The sequence below is a fragment of the Coregonus lavaretus genome (genome assembly GCF_964263955.1).
Source record: "Coregonus lavaretus genome assembly, chromosome: 36".
NCBI lineage: Eukaryota > Metazoa > Chordata > Actinopteri > Salmoniformes > Salmonidae > Coregonus > Coregonus lavaretus.
In genome coordinates this window covers 8,238,662-8,251,420 of record NC_140023.1, presented here as the reverse complement: position 1 = coordinate 8,251,420, position 12,759 = coordinate 8,238,662, and the positions used below count along the sequence as shown (strand labels likewise).

Below are 12,759 nucleotides of genomic sequence, written 5' to 3'. Positions count from 1 at the left end.
ACCATTTTGGGGGGGGACTGGAAGAAAACTAACACATTTAGATTTTTTAGTGCAATTCCCCTTTAATTGTGCATCTGGCCCTTTAATTGCAAATTTAGTGAGTGAGGAATGTGCCATTTAAAGTGCTGGTCTAGCGTTGGTTCTGTACTCATTTATTTGCAGTTAACATTTAATTGAGAAGGTTTTGGGGAAAGTATTTCTGTCAACCCACAAGACGGTTATCACATGAACTGGCTGGCTACACACTGGCTGGCTACTCCCGAGTGGCGCAGTGGTCTAAGGCACTGCATCGCAGTGCTAGCTGTGCCACTAGAGATCCTGGTTCGAATCCAGGCTCTGCTGTAGCCGGCCGCAACCGGGAGACCAATGGGGCGGCGCACAATTGGCCCAGCGTCGTCCAGGGTAGGGGAGGGAATGGCCAGCAGGGAGGTAGCTCAGTTGGTAGAGCATGGCGTTTGCAACGCCAGGGTTGTGGGTTCGATTCCCATGGGGGGCCAGTATGAAAAAGAAAAGAAAAAAGAATAATGTATGCACTAACTGTAAGTCGCTCTGGATAAGAGCGTCTGCTAAATGACGTAAAATGTAAAAATGTAAAAAAAAACACAGAGTGACAAACAAACGCATGCACCACACAGACACAGGGGCAACATTGCTGGAAATTAATTGGCAGATATTGTTTTAGGTTTGGCTTTCTAAGCCAATAGTGGCTAACTAGGGGTGGGATAATGTCAATGTTGCGTTGATTAGATAGTAGCTGGGAGCTTGTGGTGCCAGATACAGTTGAAGTCGGAAGTTTACATGCACTTAGGTTGGAGTTATTAAAACTCGTTTTTCAACCACTCCACAAATTTCTTGTTAACAAACTATTGTTTTGGCAAGTCGGTTAGAACATCTACATTGTGCATGACACAAGTAATTTTTCCAACAATTGTTAACAGACAGATTATTTCACTTATAATTCACTGTATCACAATTCCAGTGGGTCAGAAGTTTACATACACTAAGTTGACTGTGCCTTTAAACAGCTTGGAAAATTCCAGAAAATGATGTAATGGCTTTAGAAGCTTCTGATAGGCTAATTGACATCATTTGAGTCAATTGGAGGTGTCCATGTGGATGTATTTCAAGGCCTACCTTAAAAACTCAGTGCCTCTCTGCTTGACATCATGGGAAAATCTAAAGAAATCAGCCAAGACCTCAGAAAAACAATTGTAGACCTCCACAAGTGTGGTTCATCCTTGGGAGCAATTTCCAAATGCCTGAAGGTACCATGTTCATCTGTACAAACAATAGTACGCAAGTATAAACACCATGGGACCACGCAGCCGTCATACCGCTCAGGAAGGAGACGCGTTCTGTCTCCTAGAGATGAACGTACTTTGGTGCGAAAAGTGCAAATCAATCCCAGAACAACAGCAAAGGACCTTGTGAAGATGCTGGAGGAAACAGGTACAAAAGTATCTATATCCACAGTAAAATAAGTCCTATATCGACATAACCTGAAAGGCCACTCAGCAAGGAAGAAGCCACTGCTCCAAAACCGCCATAAAAAAGTCAGACTACGGTTTGCAACTGCACATGGGGACAAAGATCGTACTTTTGGGGGGAATGTCCTCTGGTCTGATGAAACAAAAATAGAACTGTTTGGCCATAATGACCATCGTTACGTTTGGAGGAAAAAGGGGGACGCTTGCAAGCCGAAGAACACCATCCCAACCGTGAAGCACGGGGGTGGCAGCATCATGCTCTGGGGGTGCTTTGCTGCAGGAGGGTCTGGTGTACTTCACAAAATAGATGGCATCATGAGGAAGGACAATTATGTGGATATATTGAAGCAACATCTCAAGACATCAGTCAGAAAGTTAAAGCTTGGTCGCAAATGGGTCTTCCAAATGGACAATGACCCCAAGCATACTTCCAAAGTTGTGGCAAAATGGACAACAAAGTCAAGGTATTGGAGTGGCCATCACAAAGCCCTGACCTCAATCCTATAGAACATTTGTGGGTAGAACTGAAAAAGTGTGTGTGAGCAAGGAGGCCTACAAACCTGACTCAGTTACACCAGCTCTGTCAGGAGGAATGGGCCAAAATTCACCCAACTTATTTTGGGAAGCTTGTGGAAGGCTACCCGACACGTTTGACCCAAGTTAAACAATTTAAAAGGCAATGCTACCAAATACTAATTGAGTGTATGTAAACTTCTGACCCACTGGGAATGTGATGAAAGAAATAAAAGCTGAAATAAATCCTTCTCTCTACTATTATTCTGACATTTCACATTCTTAATATAAAGTGGTGATCCTAACTGACCTAAAACAGGGAATTGTTACTAGGATTAAATGTCAGGAATTGTGAAAAACTGAGTTTAAATGTATTTGGCTAAGGTGTGTGTCGTCTCCTGAGTGGCGCAGTGGTCTAAGGCACTCCATCGCAGTGCTAACTGTGCCACTAGAGATCCTGGTTCGAATCCAGGCTCTGTCGCAGCCGGCCGCGACCGGGAGACTCATGGGCGGCGCACAATTGGCCCAGCGTCGTCCAGGGTAGGGGAGGGAATGGCCGGCAGGGATGTAGCTCAGTTGATAGAGCATGGCGTTTGCAACGCCAGGGTTGTGGGTTCGATTCCCACGGGGGGCCAGTATACAAAAATAAATATATGTATTCACTAACTGTAAGTCGCTCTGGATAAGAGCGTCTGCTAAATGACTAAAATGTAAATGTAAAAATGTGTGTAAACTTCTGACTTCAACTGTACTTGAGAGATTTGTTTATGACAGTTTGCGGTGGAACACGTGAAAAATGTATGTACTTTCAGAAATGTTTGGCAAGCTGCTCATAGGTGGTCTGAGAGCTACTGGTAGCTGGAGATCGACCTCTTGGAGACCCCTGTTCTACTCCAATCTACACTTCTTTATTGGTGTAACAAATGGCCTTGGCCACAAGGTGGCGGCCTACATACATGCTTTACTTTGCTGTGTTTGCTCTGAATCACATGTTCCAAACAAATGCAGCACATCTCAAGGGTGCTTTGACCTAATAGGCCAAACAATTAGGACACAGTATGTTAGATGGACCCTTTACTAGGCTTACCAGACACATGAATGTCATTGTATCAGTACAATGATTTATGGCTCAGTTCGATTGTGGGTTCGATTCCCGAAGCCACCCACATGTAAAATGTATGCATGCATGACTATAAGGCGCTTTGGATAAAAGCGTCTGCTAAATATTATTATTATATTAGAGTCACTCACACCCACTCAGAACAGTTGGCATCCCCAGACAGCTCTCTCCCCAATACACACTGTCTCCGTCTCAGTCTATGCACTACTGTTCGGTCAACAGTTCTGTGTCTTCATGTAATGGTAAACCCCAGAGGAAGGGAAGAAAAGACTAAGCTGATTAACTCGTTCAAATCCCCGTCATTAAGCTCGTTAAACATTCCAGAGCCAATGGCACTGGAACACTGAGAGGAAAACAGAAAAAACTGTCCGATTATCTCCAGGAGATCATATGATCATATGTGGCTTGTAAGGAGCTATGCAGACATTCCAGAATCTGGGAACCCCGTGGGAGTGAGACCTTGGTTGGGAGTGGGTGGCTGGCAGCTTTGGCATTCACCCTCCCTTTCTACCCTGAGTCTTTGTTCTCCTAATCCCTAATTAAGGATCTAATTTAACTGAATCTTTAGCAGCGGGATCAATTAATAGAATGAAGCAGGTAGCTCCTGCTGGGAGGACTGACACAATAGGGTCAAAGGTACACACTGTCTCAGGCCTCTGGTGAAAACCAACACTAGTCAATCTGATGAAATAACTTTGTACTGTACTGTGCGTCATACAGAAATGACAGTATGTCATTACTAGTCAGTGATACTATATCAAGTGTATGCTAAGCGGAAGACAAGGCAATTGCGGACAATAAAACCCTCCAACAATATTGTCAGTTTTTCTAAACAATGACTCTCTCTATGTTCTGACTGTATCTGACCAGCCAAGTAAATATGGGTGTTTCCGTATGAATTTGTTACCCTGGGGCAAACCAAGCGTTGACTCACCATGCTGTTGAGGCGGTCTGAGTCATCATAGCTCTCACAAGGGTGCGTCCTGGGTCCGAGGGGCTCCAGATCCTCCTCGTCCCACATGTAGGTGCCCCCCGAGCTGTTGGAGGGGGACAGCTCCTGAGACGAGCCCTGAAGGAAGTCTCCTCTCTCTGGGGGCAGGATGCCAAGGGCTGTCCTCACCCCCACTTCCTCCTTCCGCCCTGCACAGGGGACACACACAGGCCAAACATTTCATACTGTACATTTTACTCACTATCAGAAATGACGGAACTGAAGCACTGTTATCAAAGCTCTAGAGCGGTTAATTGTGGCAACTAGTAGTAACAAATCACAACAGCAGAAGATGATTTTAGCAGGTGTTTTTTATTTTAATGTTACCTGAGAGGCCCATCCCATCCCAGTCCATGGTCTCATTCAGGAAGCTCCGCAGGCGGGTCTGAGTGGCAATACTACCTCTCGTCCTGTTGTCTGGGACATCCCCGTCAGCCAGGTTATCAAAGTCATCCAAGAACTCCTCGCTGGTGTCTCCTCGAGAGAGAGATGAGGCTGAGGAGAGAGACATGTCCTCTAGCCCCTCCCCTGTCCCCCTGAGCTGCCCCCCTGAGGTCCTGTCACTGTCACTGAGGGGATCTGGGGTGAGGGTGAGGGGGGGCGACTCTGCCCTATCCCCTTCCCCCACCCCTCCAGCCCTGACCTCCCCCTTCACCCTCCCTGTAAACAGGGGTTTCTGCTGCTTGACCTGCCCAGGCCGCGTCAGTCTATAGCCCAGAGCAGAGGGCTTGTTCAGAACACAGTTCGGGAGAAGAGGCTTTTTCAGGCCACTAGGGGTTGTGGAGGGGGAGCAGGCTGAAGAGAGGCTCCTAGGATACTGAAGCCCCCCCAGACTTGTCCCCAGGCTGAGGCCCATCCCCAGGCCCAGCCTCCCATTCGACAGCTGGTGGGGTTTGATGTGGTTGGTCCTGGGTGGTTGTAGCTGGGTGTTGGCCAGAGGCTTGGCCAGCTCCACTGCCCGGTTAAAGGAGAAGGAGCGTGCCATGGGCAAGTTGGTCGGGGATGGGATCTGCTTGAAGTGGGTGAAACTCTGCGAGCGCACCATGTTGTCCAGAGTGAGGGACTTGAGGCTGTCACTTGACTGGGACAGGCTATCTCTCGAGCTGCTGCGCGGGGAGCTGGAGCTGGCCCGCAGCCTCACCAGCCCAGAGACTGACCGTCCTGAACAATCAGTAGCTCCATTCTGGCCTAGTTTGGAGCCTCCACTGAGGGAGGTGCTCTGCCCCTGTCTGGGCCCTGCCTTGGGGCTGTTTTTTTCTGGTTGGCGGGGGATGGCCCTGGGGCTGGAAGTAGAGGACACAGACGAACCAGACCTCCTGACCTGCTTAGGGGTGGATGCGGAGGGTTTCTTGATCTCCTTCCCCCATGTGGAGTGCTGAGTCTTGGGCTTGTCCCCTCCCTCCTTTGGGCATGCATCACCTTCAGGGCTAGTGGGGGTGGTCGGAGTACTACCACCGTCTTTCCTCCATTTTAGAGAGAAGGAGGAGGCGCGGACCACCCCATTGGGTCTTGCTGGGGGGGTGGTCTTGCCGTCTTGGGGTGGAGGGGTGGGCTGGGTGGTTCCATTGGGCAGGGGGCTGGCGGGGCGGACACCGAACTTAGGCAGTCTGGACACCATGGCAGGCTTGATGGGAGCCTTCTCTTCCATCAGCTGCCAGCACAGTCATAGAGGTGCACAGTAGACAGTATCACACAGGGCTGCTGAGAGAGAGAGAGGGGGAGAGAAGGAGAGCGAGGGGGAGATAGGGAGAGAGAGGGGAGAGATGGGGAGAGGAGCGAGGGGGAGAGGGAGAAGGTGAGAGCTAAAAATGACATACTTTCATGTATGCGTGTGAAAAAAATTTTTTTAGCAATGTCTTACAACAACAGTCTGATACATCTATAAATCTAAAGATTATCAAGGCCTAAACATGTTTGCTAGCATTACTTTCAAAAGCCTCTGCGTGTTGCCAAATCATTCCTGCAAAAGAATAACATCTCCAAAAGTTTCCAGTTTAATGAAGATTTCATTAAATTAATGGATGAAAGATAGTATACTGAACAAAAATATAAACGCAACATGTAACAATTTCAAAGATTTTACTGAGTTACAGTTCATATAAGGCCCTAATCTATGGATTTCACATAACTGGGCAGGGGCACAGACATGGGTGGGCCTGGGTGGGCATAGGCCTACCCACTGGGGAGCCAGGCCCAGCCAATCAGAATGAGTTTTTCCCCACAAAAGGGCTTTCTTACAGAGAAATACTCCTCAGCATCCCCCCTCAGACGATCCCGCAGGTGAAGAAGCCGGATGTGGAGGTCTTGGGCTTGAGTTGTGAGGCCTGTTGGATGTACTGCCAAATTCTCTAAAACGACGTTGGAGGCAGATTATGGTAGAGAAATTAACATTATATTCTCCGGCAACAGCTCTGGTGGACATTCCTGAAGTCAGCATGCCAATTGTACGCTCCCTCAAAACTTGAGACATCTGTGGCATTATGTTATGTGACTGCACATTTTAGAGTGGCCTTTTATTGTCCCCAGCACAAGGTGTACCTGTGTAATGATCATGCTGTTTAATCAGCTTCTTGATATGCCACACTTGTCTGGTGGATGGATTATATTGGTAAAGGAGAAATGCTCACTACCAGGGATATAAACAAATTTGTGCACAACATTTTGGAGAAATAAGCTATTTGTGCGTATGGAAAATTTTGGGGATTTTTTATTTCAGCTCATGAAACATGGGACCAACCCTTTACATGTTGCGTTTATATTTTTGTTCAGTATGTTGTAGCAGTGAGACAGACAATGACATGATGTCATGATTCCTAGATTAGTAATAATTAAATTGGGTCAATGACTAGACAGGATACCGGCATTGACACAAGGATTCCGGCCCTACAGCGTTCTGTGTCGAGCATGGCAGTCTGGCACAAGATCAACGCTAACACATTGTTCTTTTTTTCTATGCAAAGATATGCAAGTTGAAAAGAGTAGACATTCTGGAGTCAATCCCTGATAGACTAAATTATTGGCAGACTAAATAGCCTTGGTTTCTCAAATGACTGCCTCGCCTGGTTCACCAACTACTTCTCAGATAGAGTTCAGTGTGTCAAATCGGAGGGCCTGTTGTCTGGACCTATGGCAGTCTCTATGGGGGTGCCACAGGGTTCAATTTTCGGGCCGACTCTATTCTCTGTGTATATCAATGATGTCGCTCTTGCTGCTGGTGACGCTCGGATCCACCTCTATGCGGACGACACCATTTTGTATACATCTGGCCCTTCATTGGACACTGTGTTAACAAACCTCCAAATGAGCTTCAATGCCATACAACACTCCTTCCGTAGCCTCCAACTGCTCTTAAACACTAGTAAAACTAAATGCATGCTCTTCAACCGAACGCTGCTTGCACCCGCCCACCTGACTAGAATCACTACTCTCGACGGATCTGACCTAGAGTATGTGGACAACTACAAATACCTAGGTGTCTGGTTAGACTGTAAACTCTCCTTCCAGACTCACATTAAGCATCTCCAATCCAAAGTTAAATCTAGAATTGGCTTCCTATTTCGCAACAAAGCCTCCTTCACTCATGCTGCCAAACATGCCCTCGTAAAACTGTCTATCCTACCGATCCTTGATTTCGCCGATGTCATTTACAAAATAGCCTCCAACACTCTACTCAGCAAATTGGATGTAGTCTATCACAGTGCCATCCGTTTTGTCACCAAAGCCCCATATACTACCCACCATTGTGACCTGTACGCTCTTGTTGGCTGGCCCTCACTACATATTCGTCGCCAAACCCACTGGCTCCAGGTCATCTATAAATCACTGTTAGGCAAATCCCTGTCTTATCTTAGCTCACTGGTCACCATAGCAACACCCACACGTAGTCTGCGCTCCAGCAGGTATATCTCACTGGTCATCCCCAAAGCCAACACCTCCTTTGGCTGCCATTCCTTCCAGTTCTCTGCTGCCAATGACTGGAACGAACTGCAAAAATCTCTGAAGCAGGAGACTCTTATCTCCCTCACTAACTTTAAGCGTCAGTTGTCAGAGCAGCTTACCGATCACTGCACCTGTACACAGCCATTCTGAAATTAGCCCATCCAACTACCTCATCCCTATATTGTTATTTATTTTGCTAATTTGCACCCCAGTATCTCTATTTGCACATCATCTTTTGCACATCTATCATTCCAGTGTTAATTACGAAATTGTAACTATTTTTGCACTATGGCCTATTTATTTATTGCCTTACCTCCATAACTTACTACATTCGCACACACTGCATATATATTTTCTGTTGTATTTTTGACTTTATGTTTCGTTTACCCCATATGTAACTCTGTGTTGTTGTTTTTATCGCACTGCTTTGCTTTATCTTGGCCAGGTTGCAGTTGTAAATGAGAACTTGTTCTCAACTGGCTTACCTGGTTAAATAAAGGTTAAATAAAAAAAATTAAAATAAAATAGACAGAATCCTTTGTTGGACTGTCCAGTACTAGAAACAACCGTCTGTTATTTCACTTCATGAATATCAGTCTTTTCCTCTTAATCTACAGCGCTAGATTTGTAAACCACAGACAATGAAGAATGAACTTTGACAGATGTCTGGTGGACTTTCCCCATTGTCTTCTGTATTCATTACCACTTTAGATATGTTTAGATGGGACCTCTGGGTTTCCCCCAGTTTAACAAAGCTGACAGATGAGTCACAGCTACCTTATCATAAAAACACCATAGGCTTTTTGATATCACAGAACAGTAGGGCATAATAGTGAATCATATATTCCTAGTTAAATAAATAAATATTTGGTTCAAAAGGAGGGGGAAGTTTTACGTTTACATTTACGTCATTTAGCAGACGCTCTTATCCAGAGCGACTTACAGTTAGTGCATACATTTTCATACTGGCCCCTCGTGAGAAACAAACCCACAACCCTGGCATTGCAAGAGCCATGCTCTACCAACTGAGCTACAGGGGACCAGTATAGCTTATAGGTATAGCTTCCTTTTCTTGCAGTACCTGGTAAAGAACCTTCATCTTCCTTATCCAACGGTTCCCCATTCCCAGACCCATTACTACTAATCTGGATCAGCTCCAGAACAGAGGCTGCATTGAGTCAGCACACACACACACACACACACACACACACACACATCACTAGCACATTAGAGGCTGCTGCTGCCTATTGGAATCACTGGCCACTTTAATAATGTTTACATATCTTGCACTACTCATCTCATATGTATATACTGCATTCTGTTCTATAATATTCTACTGTATCTTAGTCCATGCCGCTCTGTCATTGCTTGTCCATATATGTATATATTCTTAAATTCCATTCCTTACTAGATTTGTGTGTATTGGGTATATGTTGTGAAATCGTTAGATATTAGTTGTTAGATATTACTGCACTGTCGGAGCTAGAAGCACAAGCATTTCGCTACACCCGCAAAAACATCTGCTAAACACGTGTATGTGACCAATAAAATGTGCTTTGATTTGATTTGACACACACACAGAGGCACAAAGCAGGTCACTTCATAATGACAATGATAAGGGCTGTTCTTAATTCCTTGCTGCTGCTGATATATGTGCCGGTCCCCTTAAGAAGGTCAGAAGATTGTGGAGGAGGGGAATTTGCATGTCCGGCTTATCTGACACTGGGATATTGTGACAAGTATGGTCTATTTCCTTCATGAGCACGGATAAACTGCTACACTGCGTTGCTCGTCCAAGGGCCATGCACACTGGCACCATTGTTTTTTCATTGTCCATCATCAGAGAAATCCCTCAAAAGGGTAAATTCCAGATAGTTATGTGAACTATAGTGGCTCAAGAGGAAACTCCAGGGAAGTTTTAGTTGGTCAATTTCAGAACATAATGGGGTAAAGAGGAAATGTGTTAATAGAAGGAAATAGAATGTTGAAGTGATGTGTAACTGCCATTCCCAACCCCACAGTGCAGCCATGTGAGATGCTGACATCAGAACCTGAGGGTAAGGTGCCAAGAGGGCTGGCCAAGTACAGGACAGGATCCCAAGTAGGACACTGAGGCTGGGACTCAGGCTTAAGCCATTGGTGAGTTTAGGCCTAACTCCATTCTCTTTCAGTTATAGCCATTCAATTCAAATAATTCATGCAGCCTGGGTGTTCTGGGAAGTCTTTGTTCTGACTCCAGTGAGAAGCCTGTCAAATTTGCTGTCAAAAGAGACACCATTGTATAAACCTGTAATAACTGGCAGTTAACTTCAAACATACATCATTCTAGATGACTAATATGAGTTTCCATAGTATTCATACACAACCACAGAATACAGGGTGCTAGTTAACCTAATACATACAGATACCTACTGCTCTATTGGTAAAGGGATATTCCACGGTAACAGAGGGACACAGACTCCAATTTGTCACTTTCAAATGTATGTCAAACAAAAAACAATAATTGCAAAATTAAACAAACCATGCAACTATGCACAAGGACTACTTATAACAATTTCCAACGACATTTTTACAAAAATAAATGTACTTGAAGAACAGTGCAGATGCAAAGTTTGGTAACAGAATGACGACAGAAACAGCACAAACTGTCATTCAGTTAACAAACTTTGCAACTGCACTGTTCTTCAAGTAAATGTGATTTTGTTGACATTTGTTAAAGTAGTCCTTGTGCATAGAGCTGTATGGCATAGAGTTGTATGGCTTGTTTAAAGGCCCAGTGCAGTCAAAAACGTGATTTTCCTGTGTTTTATATATATTTCCACACTATGAGGTTGGAATAATACTGTGAAATTGTGAAAATTATGATAATGCCCTTTTAGTGTACGAGCTGTTTGAAAAGACCACCTGAAATGTCTGCCTGCTTTGGTGGGATGGAGTGGAATAGCCCTCAACCAGGGATGAGCAACTGCTTTTGGCAAGTTAGTCTAGCAGCCAGCTATCTACACTTGTAGTAATTATGGTCAAATCACCAACAGGGGGGCCCTCATTGATTTTGTTAGTTACTCTCACTCAGAAATCATATTAAAAACTGCAAATGTTTCTCTCTATCCCATGGCAAAATTAGCAGAATTGCATGAAATGTGTTATAAAATTCAAAAATCTTTTCTTCGCCTCGTCAAAAGGTTTAGAATCGCAGCAAACTTGCTTCATAACTGCAAAATGTTTTCTACGCCCCATGGCAAAATGTGTACAATTGCAGGAAATTTTCCTCTCCGCTGTCATGAAGGGGGCCGCTAACAATTTGGGTCAAAAGGTGGAGGGCCAACAAAAATTTGCTTAAAGCCCCCAAAAGGCTAGGGCCGGCTCTGACTGCATTTGTGGGTACGGATGTAGGTACGCAGACATGCTAGTCACTGCGGCCCGCCATGATGAGTTCAGATTTTTCGTGGCCCCCAACCCTATCAAAGTTGCCCATCCCTGCCCTATGCCATTGATGTGCCACTTCCTATACTTGCAGAATAAATCCTTGTGTTTTGGACCAAAACCTACAGAAGTGTACATAAACTAAAGGATGACATTGGGCCATTAATCCACAAAGCTGGTGTGTGTGTGTGTGTTTGTGTGTCTGGGAACACTGCACATTGACCCACATTCCCACACGCACACACTGTGCCATCACCAGCCCAAACTGACACTGCAATGTAATAGAGAATAGAGTTGCTGCCAGCCTCACTAATCTGCCTCGCTCGCACACACACACACACTCCTATAAATCAGGTCAGCCACTGGAGACAACACAGCCAAAGCCTCTTTGCCCAGGGAGGGGGTAGGGCAGGGTTGTGGGGGAGGAGGGGTATATATGGGGTTTCTCACTGATGCACCGCTGTCATAGTTCTACAAGCTCACCCAGGTTCCATTCACATCCAGAGTGACACACGACCACACCCTGACGCAGCTTCAGCTGGCCAGCAAGACTGCCTGATATGTGCGTACTTATCCTGTAACATCGCCAGAACATACTATATCTTAAATAACTTTATTTCAAGAATATTCACACCAATAATTGAATTACCAAAACAGAATCACTAGACCAGTAAATGTAAAATACACATTTTCTCTGCTCTGTAATGTACGATATACACCCACTCACATGGACAAAAATGCCAACAACTGCTGCTGTACTGAAGGCATTAACTCACAGCTTAATATGTGGCCTGCATTAAGACCAGTACAAACATGTTAGCACAGCCTCATTAAACAGAAACACAATGCAACTGCAAGCAAACAGGGCGACTGACACACATGCAGTATATGAAGTTCATAGAGTCAGGGTTACCAACACACCATCTGTCACTCACTCACTGCTCCTACATTGCCCCCTCCCCCAAAGCATTGTGGTAAATAAACATCCCTGAACTGACACACTATACCACCTGCCCTTCTGTCCACACTCATCAAGTCTGATGAAACCTTGCAGAGAGATCAGGCCATCCAGGGGAAAAAATATATATATATATATACACACTACCAGTCAAATGTTTGGACATACCTACTGATTCAAGGGTTTTTCTTAATTTTTTATATTTTTTACATTCTAGAATACTAGTGAAGACATCAAAACTATGAAATAACACGTATAAAATCATGTAGTAACCAAAAAAGTGTTAAACAAATCAAAATATATTTTATATTTGAGATTCTTCAAATAG

General features: G+C 44.9%; 1 protein-coding gene across 1 annotated transcript in view; it reads right to left on the bottom strand.

The window, feature by feature from the left end:
* Window positions 1–5,759, bottom strand: part of LOC311110812 (serine-rich coiled-coil domain-containing protein 2-like) — a gene marked incomplete at its 5' end in the record, with an annotated part of 55,544 nt that extends 49,785 nt beyond the window's left edge. Inside the window, 2 exon segments of the mRNA XM_084153379.1 lie at window positions 4,055–4,260; window positions 4,439–5,759. Of these exon segments, the coding sequence (XP_084009505.1) occupies window positions 4,055–4,260; window positions 4,439–5,759 (1,527 nt within the window).
* Between the last annotated feature and the right edge of the window lie 7,000 nt (window positions 5,760–12,759).